This window comes from Rousettus aegyptiacus, unplaced genomic scaffold, assembly GCF_014176215.1.
Source record: "Rousettus aegyptiacus isolate mRouAeg1 unplaced genomic scaffold, mRouAeg1.p scaffold_m13_p_8, whole genome shotgun sequence".
Classification (NCBI taxonomy): domain Eukaryota; kingdom Metazoa; phylum Chordata; class Mammalia; order Chiroptera; family Pteropodidae; genus Rousettus; species Rousettus aegyptiacus.
In genome coordinates, this window is record NW_023416311.1 from 49,802,197 (window position 1) to 49,822,869 (window position 20,673).

Below are 20,673 nucleotides of genomic sequence, written 5' to 3' on the forward strand. Positions count from 1 at the left end.
TTACAGCTCACAAGACAGCTTAACTCTGAGCTTCAATGAACCTATTGCTCTACCTCTTAAAAAAATTTAGGGGAAAAAGTTATACTCAGTATAACATTATATGCCCTTTTGCTCTTAAAAAAGTCAATTTGTCATGTTTAATGAATATCTTTCTGAACTATGAGTGGATTCTTACATGGCCTAACATAAAACAATATTCAAACCTAATTCCTTAAAATACTTTTCCTTATGATTGCATTATCTTGTTAGATAAGCATGACCCTAAACATTATGAGAAACATTAATATGAGAAACATTAATAACAAAACACAAACTTTATAAATATTATAAAGTAAAATATAGAAATCTATCAACTAAATGCAGGGTTCTAGCTGGTCTTTTAAGAAGATATTAGGAAAAGTCTTGAGCAAAACCTTTCCATATAGTTTAATTTCTTACATGAATTATGTCAAGAATACATGTTTTTAAATGTATTTAGACTCCGAATAATTAAAGCAAAACTTCTGTCATTCCCACTCCATCCCACTCCACCCCAAAATGAAGGCCAATGCAGGGGGTGAAAATCACTAAAATATCCATTTGTTTTTCACCTCCTCTAAACCGCAATTCCAATATTTTAGTTCTTTAACCTCCAACTTAACTCTTCTAGAAAGTGGGTCAGTCCATTCCAGCCAGTCACCAAGAACGACCACTGAACATTATCGGCATGCCCTGCTCCATCTCAGACTCAAATTATTTTAAGATTTTTGCTTTCCTCTTACTTTTTTTCATCTCCCCAGATTTCCCTATGAAAGCACTTTTTTTTCACCTTCTACATAGATCAACAATGCAAGCGAGTACATCCAATAAGTTGACCAGGCTACTGACAGAAAAATGAACAAGATCATTTTCAGATTTCAATCCTATAGGAATTAAGCTACCCCAACCCCCATTCTTAGATTGTGATTTATTATACAAAGCATTCCTTTGGCATTCATCTCATGCCACCTTGCACTCCTACTCCCAATGCTTCTTCAAGCATGTCCTTGAAAGTGAAATTGATCTTAAGCCCTTTTGTCCTAAGTGCCTGCATGTGCTTGGTAGGTAATGGGGCCATTTTCCTATACTCTGGTTAAAAGAGAGGGACCAGAATGGTCTTCTACTCAAAAATATCCAGACCATTTTTCATTTCACACTATAATCCATTGCGCAAGGTACGGTGGGCAAACATGTTTCATCTCCAGCGTAAAGCTGATCGATTCAGTAGTAGCTGCCTAAAGTGCTGATTTAAGAAACAAGGCTGCATCTGGACTCAAGAGAAACTGCACTGATGGACTGGTGATGTCTGCCACAGGCACAGGTGAGGAGCACGGTGCTATGCACGCTCAGCATTTGCCATCTCAGCTCTAACCACTTAGCCAAAATCTGAATTTCAGTAAGTTCAAGAACTTCTTATCATATCAAGTTCCTTTCCCTAACTGAAGCCTTAGGCCAGGGATAGACGATTCAGTCTTCCAAATATGTGTTTCCACAAAAGTTTGGTGAAGAACACTTTTTCTGGTGAATCAGACTTAAAGGTCGACATCATGAACCCAGCGTTCCCTCCTCTTTTCACTGGCACACAATAAGAACACGTTCTGCAGAGCACTCAGCAGGAACTTTGAAACCTGCTGGCTTTTCCATAAAAGAAAAAGCATCAGAGCTCTTCATTCCCGAAGCCACCTCAGCCAGGATCACTTAAGGATTCCACTGACTGTGCAGCTACTCTTTCATTCCTGTTGATGCTGCATTCTTCTGTTTAAAAGTTGTTTTCTCATCCTGTGCTGTCCCATAAATCTGTACATCAAAGACAACCCAAGATCAGTGGTGACGTTTAGGAGATACGATTTCAGACTTTTCCTCTGGTCATTTAATAAGACCTTGCACAAAGTCATTTCACAATGGTGAAAAGACTAATTCAGCATCTCTCCGCACCCCACTTAGAGTAATGAAGTGTCCTAGGGGCTCAGCAAACTCAACATAACAAATCAAACCCATTCTGCTTTTGATTTGCTTCTAGTACTGTTCTCCTCAGCCAGAAAAATCCTTCATTTTCTTATTTTCTTCTAATGTAAAATATCAAAGAATCCATTTCATAATTCTTATTTAAAAAAGCGCATTACAAAGTGAAGTGCATCATTAAGTGCTGACAACCTCCACTTCCAGCTTTCTAATCATATTTATTATATTTTCAAGGCAATCTTCATCAATTTCCATTTCTCTAATCAAATTATATTGTTTAAAAGCCAATTTTACTTAATACTTGCTGTCCTCTCTGCACTGCAGTATCGTACATCCTTGCTCTCTCTACCCCGGCTCTTCTAGAGCACTTAAGCCATTAATAAACTGCCTGACAGTCTCTCCTCCTACTTGCTCTGATTGAGAACAAAGCACTTAGGCCAGGGTCATTTAAAAGTTCCCTTAAAAATTTTTCAATGGTTATAATGGAATAAAAGCCTTTCTATATAAAAGTATGTTAGAATGAGAAAATAAGTAAAAATAGGTTGCAATTCTCAAAATCTCAAGAAATATTTTTTCTTTAGTGAAATACCAATTTGCCTTTAGAAGTTAATGTTATCTTCTAAAAGATTCCTGAAGCTTCAAATATTGAAATCATTTAAATGACTGTCTCAAAAGAAGGAACAAGACACAGTGACCCATACGTGGGCATTACAGGGCATTAGGAACAATGGACAGGACTCGATGGGCCTGGAACAGAAGCCCAGCTGAGCAGCAGTCCAGATCTGGCGGGAAGGGTTCTGAATGGGTTTACATTTTTAAATCCATCCCCACAGTCTTTTCTTCCCTGACTGAAGACTATAGGAGCCCTGGAACCAGAGGTACAAGTGCAGCTGGGTAGAAGTCAAAGGAGCAGAGAAGCTCATCTCAGAATAAGGCAAAAACTGAAATTCTATTGCTACTTTATGCATTAGCTGATTCTCTAAAACATGGTATTTGGGGCAGGGTGGGGGGGGCGGGAATTAATGTTACATGATACTGCAATGTAAGGGCAGGCACTGTAAGATAACATCTTCAGGTATATATGGCCAAAAATACATCCTCTTTGGTATGGAATATTAAATTAAATTGAACTTAAAAAGAAAAATAAGTTCAAAAATAGAAAGTTAAAAGACTAAAGACTAAAGGAAATGTTTTTGTTTTTGTTTTCCAGCTAAAAGAGATCCAGCCTAACCTTTTTTCTTGATAAGATAGCATCTACTTTGGAGCATAAGTCCATGAAGTACAGAGAAAGCAAGAATTAATTAATGAATGGGCTCTACAAACACATTTTGAAAACTACTGACCTAGAATTTCAAAGCTCTCTTTCGAGGAAAGCAAACTTAAAATTATATATATTTACTAATCAGACAACAGTAAATATGCTGTTTCTCCAACTTTTAACCCCTTCATTTTTGCCAGTTTCATCTGTCTTTAAGTAAAAACAAAACAAAACAAAAAGCTACATATTTTTATTTAGCTCAAGAAATTACTTAGGCACACAGGAAGGGACAGATCTGTAACAGAGTTGTGTTTCCTATTGGACTAAATACACATCATTGCCATGAATACATCCTTTCTTTACCTTGAAATGTGAATGAGCACCAAAAGAAGTTTTGTCTTTTTATTAACAAAAGTGGGGCCTAAAAATAAATGCTAAGGTGGAATTCTTGAACTGTTACAAGCCTATTCATGGTGGACCCCATTTAAAGCAGCACACAACAATCTGTGTTTACATCACCCTTTTATTTCATAGTTAGAAATAATACAGTTCCACAGGGTAAATCATCAATAAATAACGATGTTTAATCATTAAACGTAAAAATCCCAACTCTTTGGCATCTGACAGGATTCTATTTCTTGTCAAACTAATGACTGTATAGATATAGTAATCTTAGTGATCATTCATCAATACAATATGTTACAAAGGTGCAATTTACTTTAAAATATCAACAGCTGAAGATTTCCAGCCCACCAAGAAATCTTATTGACCTAGTAAGATATGGGCCAAGGTTCTTTCACATGGTTTGTCTCGGTGAAATCATAATAAATGTTGATTAAGAGTACCTAGGGTTTCTAATACTTATTCTGCTCTAAAGAGTTTGCCATTCATTCTGGCTAAAAAAGAGTCAAATTGTACCAGGAATGACCCACTCAATTAAAAGGTGTTCTTATATTACAAGCCAGACTGATAACACCTAAGAAACTCACAGCCCCAAAAATAAAATTTAAAATAAGCAGTTCTATGCTGCCAGAAATGCCAATTCAGTAATAAATTGCACCTTCAAGAGTCAAAAAAGAAATAGAAACTTTTACAAAAGGTAACTTACATACATTTTTTTCCCCCAAAATATATTCAAGAATAGTTGAGCTGTATTTGTTACTAAAGCCAGGGCAATATTTCTTTAGCAACAAATTAAACCAGTGCAATTGACATAAATTGTTAAGTAATCCAGGATTAACCCATTAAAACTGTAGAAGCACTTTAGGCTCCTACACTAATCCTAGAAACTGGAATTTCAGTGAGTGCTTGTGCTGCACAAAACTAAAACTGGAATGACCCAATGCCATGCTGAATGGTATCACTTCATACTTCGATTAAGCATTCAAGAGTAGAAATCAAGAGTTCCTCTATTAGAGTTCCATTCATTTACAGAACATTCAGATACAAACAGTATTATGCCTATAATCCACATTAAAAGAATCCTTTCCATTTTAAAGTTCCAGATGAATTTTAAATTAGAAAATAAGCACGAAGGAAACTTTTTCGATTTATGAAAACTTCCTATTGGAAACCTTCTGGAAAAGCTTCCCCCTACCATTGTAAAATAAATACTTCGTATCCCAAATTTATTTTTATTAAGACACACGTTAATAACTCTATAAAGAAATATTGTACAGCCATAGAGATCAATAACTTTCCATGCGGAAATAAAAAATTCATTGCTCAATAATATTATTGAGGCAAGTGAAGATTATTCTCTTGTCAATCTGAAATGTTAATTTTTTCAGTGCAAAACCAGTTATAAAATATTTAAACTCAATATTTAAAAATAAAAAGTGGTCCAATTCGCAATGTTCAAGTTCTAAATTTCATAAAACAAATCATTACATACATTTGATAGTAAAATACAGAGATTAAAGAAGTACTTAAGTACTTAAGATATAAATTTCTAATGAATCATACCAAGTCAGCAACAACCAAGCAGATAACATTCCCAATTCTAGTGTCAGAATCATAAAGATGATCTTGCTGTACCAGAGCCTTTTTTCCTAGCTCAAAAGCTATACGAACTAATGGTCAACATTGTTTTCTTTGCAATTGCGTGCTCTAGAATGATTTCCCCCCAAGTACCTGTGATTTCATTTCTATATTCGAAATTTGACCCAAACAATTTTTATGTTCCTGGAACACTTAGCTGATATAACCATCTATAATGTGAAGAGTCCTGTACAGAGTACAACAGTGGGTTTTTCTAGCCAAGCATAGGCTGACCTAAACTGGTTTACGCACTCTGCAGGTCATTCATGTATTATTCCTAGCAAACACACGGTCCCCTCTCAGTGTTAGGTGTTGAAGCTGGTACTGTAGCACTTCTGTGTCAGCTGGCTCCTTGATGTTCATTTTATCTAGATTGAGGTAGTCCAGAGATTTGGAGTGAGCCCTCTTACCTTTAAGAAGACAAAGAGGCAGAGGCCCATGGAGGGCCTTATAAGGTTCATAAGGTAAAGATTTAGTGCACTTATCTCCTGAGCTGGGCATCCGCCTTCGCCTCCTGCCATTGACAGCTGGAATCTCGTATGGCTGGTAGTACCTACTTCTGGTTTTATACAAGCGAGAGGAACGTGCAAGTCCTGCATCCAGCTGTTTGGAGCGCAAGGAAGGCACAGCTTCTCCCTTACTCTCTTCACTCCCTGTGCACTTCTGGGCCAACTTCAGCAGTTCCTCACCAGTTGTGAAGCCGACCAAATAGTTGGCGTCCATGTGGAGGATCTGGTAGCCTGACACAGTCCGGCGCATGGGCGAGCACGGCGTGCTGGAGCAGCGCGGCTTCTCCGCCTCTGCCTTTCCCGGGGAGCTCACCTCGGCCACAGGCAAGGGCAGGGTGCTCAGGGTACTTCTGGGCTCGCCATTAACATCTACTTCCATTTTAGGCACCAGTCTGCACACTCCTAAAAGTAGATAGACAGATTAGAAGAGTGTAACGCGCAGCACCTTGGGCCAATCCGGATCATCTCAGAAGGCTCAGGGAGCATGAAATAACACTGGCCTGAAAAGCAGCCGATGTACCAATGACAGATTCTTCCCTATGTCTATTACATGTTCCAGAGCCGGCATGAAAGGACTACCATTTCTCTGCCTTCAAGAGTTCAAATGCAGATTAAATTAAAGCCTGAAGTTCTACTAAAAAGTTCAGATGGAGAAGCCAACAGAAAACAACACTTTTCTACATACAGAGCTCCATTCAAAGTTTATTCCTTGATATTAAGCAAATCAAATACAGATTCCACATTAAGCAAATAAAAACAATCATACAGTTTCATAAGAATCCACAAAATCTTTGCAACATGAAAATTATAGTCTTTACATTTTCCATCCTTTAATTTAAAATACGTGCTCAGCTCTTCCACCAGCAATTCTTTTCAACATTGTTTAAGGGGCATATAATAAAAGATAAAAGTTGATCCATTTCTGAAAAGAATCCAATTTGGCCTAAAAACTTTTTCTTATGATATGGAGGAGTCTTTCTTATGGGAAGTTTCCCCCAAACCTTGTAAAAGTTTCTCCCTCAATATTCCCAATGAGTTATTTAAAGAAAACCATTCTGTAGTTTAAAAATTAATCTGAAATCCCAAAATCAGGTCATTTTTAATATTAAACATATATAAAATACAAGGTGTTATTTTATGTGATTATTTAATCATAAAATATACCATCTAAAACACCACCTTTTTGAATAGTTTAGCAAATGGCAGAACAATTCATAATGAATACTAATATTCATTGCAATGATCACATTACACAGTATGGAAAACCCCACTGACAAGAAGTACCACAAATAATGATGGCAAGGCCTAGAAGTTGCGGATAAATCAAATTTTTGAAAATAGAATACAAAGACAAACTGAGTTATATGTCATTTCTGAGAAATGTTATCCTCAACTAGAAGTAGATAAGTATCTCAGATCACTAACCAAAATGGTGTCAAATAACTGATTTTAAGATTAAATATTTATTGAAAAAGGCTGCATATTAAAAATTCTTATGAATCCTTTTGTAAAACAAAATCTTTTCCTAATTGAAGCACCTCCTAAAGTTTGGGTATTCATTTAAAATCCAAGCAATTAGAATGCTAAAGAAAAGCCACACTGCATTTCCTTTATTAGAAAATAAACCCAGACTATGAAGAAGTTACCAGATGACATCCTGCCTCACTACAGTCTACAACTATAGCACAACTGAAAACTAACATTAATAATGATTTCTAAGATAAAAATAAATGATAAAGGGTTCAATACAGTTTTATTTTCTTTTTCTTATAAATCATAGGCTATTTCCAATTTTAATTTAACTAAAATACTTTAGCCACTCAACCCTTCAAGATTTGAAGTAATTGGCTTTATTCTACTTTATTAATATAAAAGTAAATTTATACTTGATGGTGTAATTTATTTCTCTACAGAGAGAATGGAAATAATAGGTGACTATCAGCTATGCCTACAAAAACCTAAAGATTTTTCATGTAATAACCTTTAGGAGGCCTTGTGAAGCTTCATCAAATTTTATGCTGAAGGAACAAAGGTTTACTCTAGGCCAAATGATAAACTAATCCTCCCTTTCTCAGTAATTCTGTAGCCCAGAAATAATATAAGAGAACAGCTTATCCAAGGCCTCCAACCTACCTAACCTGACAGGCAGCTAAGACAGGAAGTGATTCTCGAATACTTCATTCTGAAAAGACAAGGAGAGGAGAGTCAATGAGGCCAAAATAACCAGGACTGTGGAGAAATGGAGCATACACAAAGATTGGGTGCCCTATCCAAGTAGTTGCCCAGGAGGTGACACTCGGCAATCACATTAAGTGACACACTGGTCTGGGTCTCTTCCAAATCTGGCAGTCCATGACAGTCCATGAATTTCCACCAGCCACATTACTGCATTCCCATTTGGTATATCATAAACTTCCTAAAATCCATGGATTCACACTCTACCCATTCTTAATTGGATAGTAATTCGAACAGAGGCTAGACTCGAAACTATCTTTTTTGCCTATGCAGGAAGAGTGAGGAGAGGCAAAATATAAAGATCAAAATTTGATGTGACATGAAAGAGATACTATTGTTAGATGAATAACTGTCACTGGTTAAGTTTCCAGAAGGATCTTCAGGCACCTACCTGATTGATAGACAATGATTTAACCTACATCGTTAAGTAGATGTGGTTTTAGAACTCTTGAAATGTCAACCAAGCATCTTGGTATAAGAAGCCTACATAGTTTGCTGACATAAACAACATACTCCCTGCCTGTAGAAAACATTACTTAACCAGAAAGTTAAAGAAATTAAGCATTTCTAATATTAGTCTTGCTACACTGGAACATGAAAATGCTCATTTTAAATTATATATATAGCTGTTACCTGCTGAACTTCTAACGAGTAATTCTAAGGGTTGGAAAATTGTTTATACTTTTTTGCTATAAAACATTAGTACTTCTGCTCCAAACAATAGCATAGTTTCAAAACTAACATCTTTAACTTTGTTTCATTGGTCTCTGCAGTGTATTGTAATATGTATAAGAACATCTTCAGATCTTGATATTCAAGTAGGAGTGTGAATGGTACAACCAGGATTCTTGCAAATTGCTTAGATTTTTTTTTTAAAGGATCCTTTCCGCTTATATATTGCCTGTCAAAAGAGCATCTATTGTGTGGGACTAAGAAAGTTAGGTGGAGGCTGGATTTCAGAGAACAGAGTGTTGACTGACAAATATTTCATTTTTATCTGGGTGGAATACTGACTGTTAAATCCCCGAGAATTTCCTAACTGGATTTAAATACTGGAGCAAATCCTGAGAGAAGCGACAGAATCAACTTCCTCAGGTTATCTTTTAGATGGGTCGAAGTGGTATAGGTGCTTGTTCCTCTTGAAGAAGAGGAAGACTAGGTACTTTCTAATTCCGGAAATCTCTAAATAAATAAATAAATAAATAAATAAATAAATAAATAAATAAATAAATAAATAAATAAATAAATAAATAAATAAATAAAAGATGATACTAAAGGTAAAAAAAAACCTGAACAATCTCAAAGTCAACATATTTCAACATATGAATGTCCAATATTTTGCACTGAAAAATTTCTTATTAAAAGTCATTTACCAGGAAACTTGGCTATCATGACTGGAGATGGCCTGTATTTAACAGTAAATTCTTCATATTTTACCATGAAAATATTTATCTGTGGGTTTGTTATTTTTAACAAACCTATCCGTGACTACTCATTTTATTTCACATTTTAAAATAAAACTCTGTAACCAAAAAAGCATATTTCTAAGGTAAACAATTACAAAGCACTCCCCTATATATTGTAGTATGTGAAACAGGCACTACTCTCATGGCATCAATAAGAATAAACGTGAACTAAGAAATCAGGCCCAATGTTCAGATCCAATGCTAACCTCTGCAATCAGGCAGAAATACCCTATTGCTTCATTGAATGCCTCTCACATATATTTAAAGCAAATATAAAGACTGGAAACAGAAAATAGAAAAATGTTATAACAGAAGTAGCAAATTTTCAGTGAAGAGAGGAGTCTAGAACAGAAAATGCAACAAGAACATAAAACTCAACTTGTAGTTGAACAATGCTTTTAAAACTGCGTTTCTCAAACTAGTACCAGGAACAAATTTTTAAAATAACACCTAAAGATCTTCAATATCAAATTCTCTCACAATCCAATCAGTAACAACAGCACTGACATATACTTAGAACGCCTAAGACCTGGCAATGTTCACAGATGCCACTCTATTTCTTTGAAGTATGTGAGGATTTAAACTAGACAAAACCAGACAAGGTAACACTCTTAATATTTACCAGAAAAATGTACACAGTGCACATTTTTAAACCACTAGGTACAGCATGCAATTGTGAATTTTGTCTGAAACTAGGCCCAAGAGGCCCAAACCACAACACATGTGCAGGGGAACCCAGGAACTAAGATGGGCACATTTGAAACTCTGTGACCTGTATGGAACCTATTCAGCTTTGAACACTCTCCAAGAGGCCAAACTTCCTATGTATTGGGCAAAAGGAGTAACATTCTGAAAATAAAACCTAGATCCCTTAGCTCCTTAGACTAGCTCTGAAAATAGCTGATAAGTTTCACAACTGCTATACAAAGAATTCTTTTTGAGAATAACTGCATTCTGGGAATTTTTTTTAAATCAAGCTTATCAAAAAAAGTCACCCTCAGTAATCAAAACACTGCTCCATATGCTTGAACTGTTTTTAGAACTATGCAGCAATACCATTTAAAACAGATATAACTGTCTAAATATACAGAACAAAAATGTCATCATGTGAACAAAATTCTTTTCAAGAGGTACCTGAAACAAACAATTTAGAATAGAGCCATTCCTTAGGAAATGGAGTCTCCCAAGCATGGCTATTATCCATCTAATAGTATCTAGCAGCATAAATTTTAATGCAGAAACATCTTGGGGTTCACCTACCTGGAACCTCTGATCATAGAGAAGATGACGGTGAAGCTACAAAGGCAGGAGCTGGCCCAGAACCATGCAGGCCGCCCCAGATCTCCTGCCCCAAGTTCAGCGCTCCTTCTATTTCATCATGCAATGCTTTCAGTACACAATTCCAAACTTGTCTACACACTGACATCATCCAAGGAGCTTCAAAAAATGCTGATGCCTGTGTTCTATTCCAGATTTTTCATTTGGGGTATAGTCTGAGCTCTGAAATTTTTAAAAGAGCCGTAGGTGCTTCTAATATGCCAAAACGTCTGGGAACATGTCAGATAGAACTTATCAGATAAAAGAGTTTCACTCCTGTAAGTTCTTGACCTTTTTTTTTTTTTTTTTTAAATCGATATAGTTAAATTAGTGGATATCATTTTTGGCTGCTTCCAATTGCTAATAACCTTCCCAAGGCCTTCTAGTTTCCTGTTTCTAATTTACTGTAGCTTTTAAAAAAATCTGCTAACCAAACTTGTTAAAACTGGACATAAAATAAAAGTAAATCTGTGCTGAATAAGAATCAGGTTTCTACATCTGCATACATTCCGGTATAGTTATTTTCGCTTCTTAGAAGCCTCTGTCAGGTACTTTGGCAAATTCTTATAAACAAATAAATGCTTATTAAACAACCCACCTACCCTACTTGTAGTTATTTACCTAGGATACATGAAAATATATGTTCACACAAAGACCTGAACATGAATGTTTATAACAGTTTCATTCATAATCGCCAAAATCTGGAAATAATGCAAACATCCGCCAACAGGGAAATGGAAAAAAACTATTCCAACCACAGAATAAAATATCACTCAGCAATGAAAAGGAGCAAACTTAAATTATACCAAGAGAAAGAAGCAGACAGAAAATGCTACATACTTTGTGATTCCATTTACATGATGCTCTGGAAAAAGTAAAACTATTGGGACAGAAATCAATCAATGACCACCAAGGACTGCAGTTAGGAGGAGGGGACAGACAACAAGGGGTACAAGGGAATTTGGGGGGATGATGAAAATATTCTATATATTGACTGTAGTGGTCATTATTCAACTGGATACATTTGCCAAAACTCAACAAACTATATACTTAAGAGGATGAATTTTTACTGGTTATAAACTAGTTCATGAATTTGATTTTAAAAATAAAAGAAGCCTCTCACATATTTCCAAGTTTGTGAAAGTCCTCCAAATTTTACATTCCTATAGCTACGAGAATGTGTGTACATGTGTATATGTATCTGTATCTCTTCATATGCATATATATGTACATATGTATGTATAGTTATATATGTAAATAAAAGGACATTCTGGCACAGCTGCAAAAGGGGAAATAACCAACTTAAGAGGTAATAAGTCACTTGACATTAAAGGTGTTCGAACATAGAATGGACAATCATTCCTTCTGATTCTGAGAATATACAAGAATTTAAAATTTGAAGGATTTTAAAAATTGGAGAACCAAAGTTTGTGCTTTATTTCAGCCACATTCTTATTTGATATCCTCTAGAAGTACTTTGTACTTATGATTTCCAAACTTCTTGCTCTTTTCTTGAAAACTGAAAAATTTAGTAATGTTTCCTGTTTTTCAATGTTTTAAAACGCATTTTCATAAATTTGATAGGCTATTTCTACTTAACAAACAAAAATGTTCATTTTTCTCCATCATTCCTTTGAATCATTCTGTTGCTGTCTGCTAATCTGGAAATCACTTATTATAAAACTGTTTTTTCCAAGGATTATGACTGCTCTAAGCAATTCAAAGAAAAGACCTATAAAGATATTGGCCAAGTAGAATGACATACCAAAGCATGAACTCACAGTAATCTAGTTTTTAAAATGCTAAAAAGTTAAAAAGATCATTATTAAATACTTTCTCCGTCAAAGACTTGGAGCCATATGAACAACTGTGTCAGCACGGATACAAAGATGACACACTGAAAAAAGGACAACTAAAGAAAGACAACAGCATATTTTTAACAGTTTAAATTCATGGTGTGATAAAAGCAATGTCACACTCGCGGTGGACTGCTATCTGACTAAGTGAAAATTGTGTTCTTTTCAGTCATCTGTTTGCCACTCTATATGTATGATAATATACAACCAGAACTTTTTGCAAATTATTTTGCCAATCTTTGGAGACTGATGTTTTTACTAAAATTTCCCTGAAATTAGAGCAACTACCTCTTAACTACTATATTTTGAATTATTGCATAAGACTTCCTTTATCTTATAGGAATAAAAAAAGGAAAATCTACTCAATACTCAATCAAAAGTCAAAAACTTCAAATAATGTTAGCATTTTGCAACAATAATTTCAATTTTCGCCATTAAAAATTTCATAATTGTAGGATACATATTTGCAATGATATACTGACATTTCACATTTATCTGTTTATATAGTCCTTAAAACATATTATATTATGTTCATAACAAACAGAAAAAGCAAAATATAACTCACCAGACTAAATCCCAGAAGATGTCACTGTACAATTTCCAATGAGTCCCAAGGGAACATAGGCATAATAATTTTTCTGCTCTACTCCAGATACTAAACATGAAATATAAAAATAAATCTTTAATTTAACAAGAACACAACTTATAAAGCAATTACATCATTCTAACTGCAAAACAGGATGAAACTAGCAGGAAGTACTAACCCTAGGTACAGGTTATATAGGATAAGGACTAATTAATTAAAGTAATTTTGAGTTTATTCAGCTAAATTAAACCTCAAACATTTTATCACACTTGCTCCTCTGTGTTCTGTTGCTTAAAACTCTACCTAGAGACTAAGAGTAGCTAATTAGGCTAAATGAATAAACAAGAAAATTTAGGGATTTAAATGTTGGTTCCACCACCCTAGCTCTATTATGTATGTATCCTATGAAAAAATAATGCTGAGGCTGAGGGTCAAAAGAACAGGTCTTAGCCCTGGCTTTGCTAAGAACTCTGCCTCTTGACCTTGCATAAACAGCAATCTTTAAAATGACAATAGCATCCTTCCCCTCTCATACAGTTGTTACCGGATCAAATGAGATGAGGAAGGTGAATGTATTCTGCATGCTGCAAAGCCCTTTATGATGTGTGATGTTATTATTATGCATTTTTGGTGTCTACTCATTTTAGCCATAAAATAACAATAAAAAAGTCCTTCATAAGACTGCTTGGAGGCAAGTGACTAGAAGGCCTTTATAAAACATTAAAAAAAAAAAACTTGAAAAAACACTTCTTGAGAGTTATCACATTTCTTAACATTTCTAGCATCAACCTTTGCTCCTTCCCCTCCTACCTAGGGAGGTAAAGGTGTAAGAGAATCTATCTTTATGTCCTACCTCTCCAGTTAACTGGGTTAATTTCTTGACATCAAGAAAACTCCCCAAAGTTCTTTCAACCTGTAAAGGTCTCTTTGGTTGTTGGGTTTTCTGTTGTATTTAACTTGGGAGGTGGAAAGGGTGTGGAACTGAGTGAACAAATGTTATCTACATAGGTGTACAGGGGCCAAAGAAGAGGCGACAGTAGAGCAGAATAAAAACAGCAAAAGAATAAGGAGTTTGTAACGTTATTGTTTTCATTACCAATCCAGAAGAGTTTTAACCAAAGGAAATGGATAATTACTGAATTAAAGGTATTCGCTTTTACAGCTTGAGAAGCTAGGAGTTATTGCACCTAGAACTGTCATTCCAAGAAACGAACACATTTTAGCCTTTGGAACATCTTTAGATTTATGTAACAGACACACTCCCTCTTCATCTCTTTTGCCACAACTATTTTCAAATTGAGTAACCAAGAAACCTAGATAATTAAAACTTGGTTCTACACGAATGAAGACTCTTGATTTTAACATAAAGTGAATTGTATGTGATGTAACAAAATTGCTACCTAACAATAGTTTCTACTTAATATAATCACCTACAAAGAACTTCCCCAATACTAATGTTATGAAGTTCAAGTTGATTTACTTACATAAAGAGATTTTTACTGGGGAAGAGAAATAAAAAGAAACACTTTTTACTACCTTCTATATGTCAAAAGTTCCACACATTTTACATCATTTAATCTTTACTACTACTCCATGAGGAAAATATCCCCACTGTAAAAAGTATGTTATCGACCAACACTATTTGAGTTGGAGCAACAATCTGAACCCCGATCCATCTGACTCCAAAGCCCACTAATATTGCTTTATACATGAAACTTCATTCTGGATTTAAAAGCAGAGAAGCCTTTAAAGTAATTAACTAACTCTTGCACTGGAGCTGATGTGGAAGTCTAGGAAATGGTCGATAATTGCATAATAAACAAAGGGTAGTAACTGATTATCTCTATTATGCCAGTGCCAAGCCAAAATTAGAATACAAACAGAGTCCAAGGGAGTGACACAAGGCCAAACTAAGGTGCAAGAGCTCTGTTCCATTTATTTATTACTCATTTCTGACTCTGCTTATTTTTTTTGTGTATAATTGTCTGCTATCTGTGCACAGGAGCTAAGAAGAAAATGATGACAATGGTAGAAAAGAACAAAAATTTTTTAAATTAAAACAAGGCCAGAAACTAATATAAGAATATCCCTTAAGAGAGTGCCTACAAAAGAATCCAGTAAACAACTATAGTAACCCCCATCTCCCATTAGAAAAAAATTAAAATATTGTAATATGAAAGTTCCCAAAATATACTTTTGAAATAATATGTTTAGAATACTTTAAAAATCTATTTAGTCTCTAACACTTGCAATTGATTCTGGTGGATGTTTTGAACATTATGTCATGGCAAGATATCGATGGATCACCTCTCAAAAACAGTCAGCAACAAGGAAAAGAACAAGAATTTCTTATAAGGTGGACTAAATATTGCATAGAAAAACAGACCGACGTAAACAGAGCAAAGACTAGAGTATATAATGTTTCCAGCTATAAGCAGCTGAAATAAACAGAAATCCCTGTGACATTATCCTGTAAGCAATGAAAATATGAAAAATTTAAGCATGGCCAAGAGAGGTCCACAAGCCACTGGTTAGGGAAACCATGAGTGACTAAGCAAAAGACATCCAATATTTGACTGCAAATGAAGCTTCTACAAATAGAAAAGTTTGCAAACACTAAATAGCAAGTGTGTCAGATTTCTTAGGCGAGATGATAGATATCGCAGGTAAATGAAGAATGTCCTTCATAAGTAGGGTGGACATATGTCTCAGTTCATAGCCACCAGTGCCCTAGCATAATTATTTACAGCACTCCCTTTTGGTCTCAGAGTATTCTAGTTTGGCCATTATATTGTTATCCTACTCAAAAGTAATCTATATAACAATAGAAAGGCAATGAATTAAGAAAGGAAAGGAGGGCGGAAGGGAGGACCCCTTTGCTCGGATAATGGCTTCCCATCCAGATCTGAGGAGTATTTCATTGGGTGTATCCACTCAGGCATTTAATTATTCATTTACTCATTCAGTCATTCAACAATATTTCGAGTCTTATGCCCCAGCACTGTACAGGCACTGGAGAAAATACAAAAAAGTAAAGCTTGAGAGCAGGCAAGAGGAAATAACAAACAGACATGAAAATGCTTAAATCTAATACATATAACAGTAAACCTGAATGGCACTGGAAACCCAGAGAAGGGAGTGGTTTTCCCCAAAATATACAAAGCTCCATATGGAAATGTTCAAGCGCACACAAAATCTCTACATATAAAAAAAGCCGTAAAACTCAGGCTTCATCATAGATCTACTAACGAAATAGCAGTAAGAAAAAATTTAACAAAATCTATCACTTCCAAATCATAAGGTTATTAATATAAAGGGCATACAGAATTTGTGAATTTTGGTAAATAAATCCCACTAATCATTAGAGATTATAAAAAGCAAGATAAATTTCAGGCAAAGAAAATTGTTAAGCGTAGAAGTTATAGGTTCTAATTCTAGCTCTCAAAAGACATGTCAAAAAAAAAAAAATGAAACAGGTTGTACTCAGAATGGCTATTTGGAGAGAGACCAATTATAAAAAAGCACTTCGGGGTGATGGGAAAAGCAATTTTTAAAAGTCCCATTCAGACTAATGAAAATATTTTGTAACCAATAGTCTCAAAGTTTACTCTAAAACAAGTAAAGAAAGAAGGACCAAAACATATCTCAAGTAACAAAACACTGAACAGAAACAAAATAATTTAACGCATACAATGAAAACAATGCTTAGCTGTACTTACATGCTCATCTTAGAGTTTACTTTAAAATAAACTTACTTTTCCATTTGCAACTCATAAAAACTAAATAATTTCTGAGAGAGTTAAGTAGGGTGTGACTTTTCTGAAACCATCCTTGACCTTACAAACAAATCATTAACCTCGCCAACCTGGTAAGACAACCCATAATTGGTTCATTAAGATAAAAATGTGTTTCTCCTTCTGAGTTCTTTTAATAGCAATCCCCTTAAAGTGCACCATTCATTTTCTATTTCTGCTAGTAGAAATTTAAGCTAGGTTATCACTTTTATCATTAGGTGAAATTATCCTTCTTTTAGAAAAAAATTCAGTTCACTACAAATATGACCTGGGGTAACTGGAACTGCAGGTCTACATGCAGTCTTTAGAGGAGATTTGCCTCTTTGGAAGCATAACCAAAATGGGACAGGTGTACATAGTGGAATTGGCTAAACTTACACATGAAAGCTTAAAACTAGGAACTTATTTTGGTAGACTGGTGATGAAATCACAGTTCTCTCTAGAGGAAAAGAGGTGATTCTCGCACCCCCCCCCCCGCCCCAGCAAAAATAAATAAATAGATAGATAGATAGATGATAGATAGATAGATAGATAGATAGATAGATAGATAAAAATAAATCCTGTACAGTTTTGTAGCTCCCATCTCACTAAATATGTTTAAGGGTTAATGTGTACACTACTATACAAAAGTATACAAAATTACAGAGAAAGTAAACAAATTCGCTGACCATATAAATACTCTAAAACTTATATTCCTAAAATAGTTACTACTAAGCAGTTTCATTTGTAATAAACTGGTAGAAGCATACATCAATTCTTATCAAATCAAGACGTCTTTGGGCTCTTTAGTCCTTATATTGCCTCTTCGTCATTTAATAATGCACACACGGGTACATAATAAAAACACTGAGAAATCTGTGAAACATTCATTAAACACAATTGTGAAAGCATATATCATGGTCTTGAATTAAAGTATGAAAAGCTTCTGCAAAAATAACCAATACTGTATTTTAAAATGGGAAGATAAACTTTTGGGAAAAGGTCATTTCTATCTCCCTCTACAAGGGTTAAAAACAATTAAGCAAAAGCTCTAAATTGTAGGGTGGCTCATCTGAGAACAACAATGTAAAATGAAGAGTCTGGTAACGTCAGAAATGTTGTGCAAGAATTGTTCTTTCAGCTAGGAGTAGCAAGCACGCTATAAAATCTTCTGCCTCCATTTTCCCAATTCCTCAAATGATTAAAAAGTTCCCAGTCTCAGTTCTACCTCTGCACCACAGGCATACACTTACACACTCAGCATCTTGGCTCCGCACAAATCACTGGCCCACTGGGTGCAAACTGGCGTGGGTGGAAAGGCAGGGAGACACTAAGAATGTGGAACCTTTGCAAGGGGTTAAGGACGGGGCCATCATTACCTTCGTGCTCCCATCTATCTGGCAGAGATCTGCAGATTCCACCACTAGAGTTTGGCAGCTTCACAATGGGCCCGCCTGCTCAAGGTCTGGCTGACGGCCTCATGGAAACTCCTTTCCTCCGCTTCCCACCCGCCCCAAAGTCCAGCCGCGACAGGTGGGGCGAGGGCGGCGATGCCCAGCGACATCTGCCGCTTTCGCTTCTGGCCAGCTCCCGGCGCCAATCCACACGCGCGCCCCCGGCCAAGGCCCGGCCGCCCGTCCGCCTCCGCCGCCCCGGCAGACGCGCAGCCGGTGCGGGCTGCAGGCGCCCGGGCGACCTCGTCCCCCAGATTCAAGTGCAGGCAAGAAGGGCCGACGAGATAAGGTCACCAGGGCTCGCCCAGAGGCACTATCTGGCCCGGACAGTCGCACCCGGCCGCGCGGCCAGAGGCGCAGCAGGCCCGAGAAAGAGCTACTTCTCAATGGGACCCCAAGGCCCGCTGTCCCGCGGTGCGGGCACCGCGGCGGAGCAGAGAGCCTGCGCGGCAACGCGTCCCGACTTCCGCACCGCGGGAGAGGCGCTCCGAGTCGCCGAGTCCCCGCAGCTCCCCGCGAGCGCACGCCGCGCGCACACGGGGCGCACGCCCCCGCACTCACACGCGCTGCACACTCACGGTGTCTCGGGCCCCACCCCTGTGCCAAGGAACCACGGGCTCCCGGCACCCGCGAGGGCCCCACCCAGTTCACCAGACCCCAGCACCCTGCTCCAGCGCCCAAGGATCACCAGCCAGCGGGGGCCGGGGGGTCACTGAGGCCGCCCATCCCGTAGGCCGGCTGGGCCGGGGTCCCCAGCACCGCACGGGCACCGCGCGCCCCGGCCCCGACACGAGGCAGGGAGGAAGGGGCGGCGCTGCGACTAGGGCTGGCACTCGAGATCAGTTACTGGGGCACCCCCCAGCCCCCCATTACCACCACCTTTTCTGCAGCACAAAAGGTTGCAGACGGAACCACCGTCCCCATGCAACCTACCAGGGGCTTACAGCTTCGCCGCCTCCACCGTGCCAGGGGCCGCGGAGCCGGAGACAGGGGCGGGAGAGGTGCAGGGCTGCGGCGCCGAGATCCGGGCAGAGGCCGCTAGGATAGCCAGACGGGTACCCTCTCCTCTCCCACCGCGCTCAGCGCCAGCTACCGCCCGGCGTAGTCCCCGCCTCCTCCTCCGCCCGCCTTCCCGCCCTCCTCCTCCCGGCTGCAGAGGCACAGCCCGTCAGCGATAAGCCCGCCTCCTGCGCCCAGCTCAAACACCCGGAGGAAGGCCGGACTGGCGAGAGAAAGGCGCTAAGAGGTCTGATGAGGGTGGCGGGCGGGGCAGATTGCTGATTGAGGAGTAGAGGGAAGAATCATAACACCCCCTCCCCAGTCCAAACCCGGCACTCCAACTCAAGAACCTGAAGGGCACCAACTCGCAGGCCTGGCAACAGTCTGGTTTCCCCACTTCAGTGATTGTGGTGATGTTTGTCATTTGTGAGTCTCTGCTTAGAGGATGCAGCACGGAGCAGAAGTAGAGGAAACTAGAAGCCCAGGAAATTACAAATTATAAGATCAGTCTTAGAAAACTGCTAAATGTCTAGTGAAATGGAGGGGAGGGTAAAATTTGAATTGCTGTTTATTAGATTGGCCATTTTTTAATCTTCATACTTGATTTTTTCCGTTCTTGTAAAAAATTATTTTCTTTGATCAAGATTTCTTTATTCTCAGTTCCTGTACACCTCTTCCACCAAACCAGTTAAACTCAGTGATATTTACTGATATTTATTTAGTTCTTGCTAAGCGCCAGGCCTTTTTACGTGTATTTCCATATTTATACCTCTCTACAATTAGATATAGGAGTGACCAATTATTCATATTTTTTTTAGGCGAGGCATCCCTTGATTGACCTCACAGACTGCAAGGACCTTGTCAGCTTACAATCCCTTATTTTTATTTTTATCTTTTTTTTTTTTTTACCCCTTTAGCACCTGTCTTCATAGGTGGTCTTCCATCCAAGTACTAACCAGGCCCCACCCTGCTTAGCTTCCAAGATTGGACAAGATCCGGTTTGCTCAGGGTGACATGGCCATAGACCCAATTATCCATATTTTAAAGATACAGAAAATTTAAGTAACTTCCTCAAGGTCACATACCTAGTTAGGGGCTGAACTGGGCTTGTATCCAGGAAGTGCAACCCCAGAATTTTTATAAACGTTCCTAGTTTATATTCCAGTCTAAATCCAAGAGAGTTCGTTGTTTTCTCTTTTT

General features: G+C 37.7%; 1 protein-coding gene across 5 annotated transcripts; it reads right to left on the reverse strand.

Annotated features, from left to right (window-relative positions):
- Positions 1 to 3,473: 3,473 nt before the first annotated feature.
- Positions 3,474 to 19,573, reverse strand: MACIR (macrophage immunometabolism regulator). Of its 5 annotated transcripts, XM_036225631.1 has the most exons (4): positions 19,408 to 19,573; positions 13,227 to 13,316; positions 7,921 to 7,969; positions 3,742 to 6,189 (listed from the first exon to the last, which is right to left on the reverse strand). In XM_036225631.1, the coding sequence occupies exon 4, from the start codon at positions 6,164 to 6,166 to the stop codon at positions 5,543 to 5,545; it is 624 nt and encodes a 207-aa protein (XP_036081524.1). In that variant the 5' UTR covers positions 6,167 to 6,189; positions 7,921 to 7,969; positions 13,227 to 13,316; positions 19,408 to 19,573; the 3' UTR covers positions 3,742 to 5,542. The 5 variants fall into 5 exon arrangements, with proteins under 5 accessions (XP_015996944.1, XP_015996946.1, XP_036081523.1 ...); XM_016141458.2 differs by lacking the exon at positions 7,921 to 7,969 and having other exon boundaries at positions 3,474 to 6,189; XM_016141460.2 differs by lacking the exons at positions 7,921 to 7,969; positions 19,408 to 19,573 and adding an exon at positions 18,400 to 19,342 and having other exon boundaries at positions 3,474 to 6,189.
- Positions 19,574 to 20,673: the final 1,100 nt, after the last annotated feature.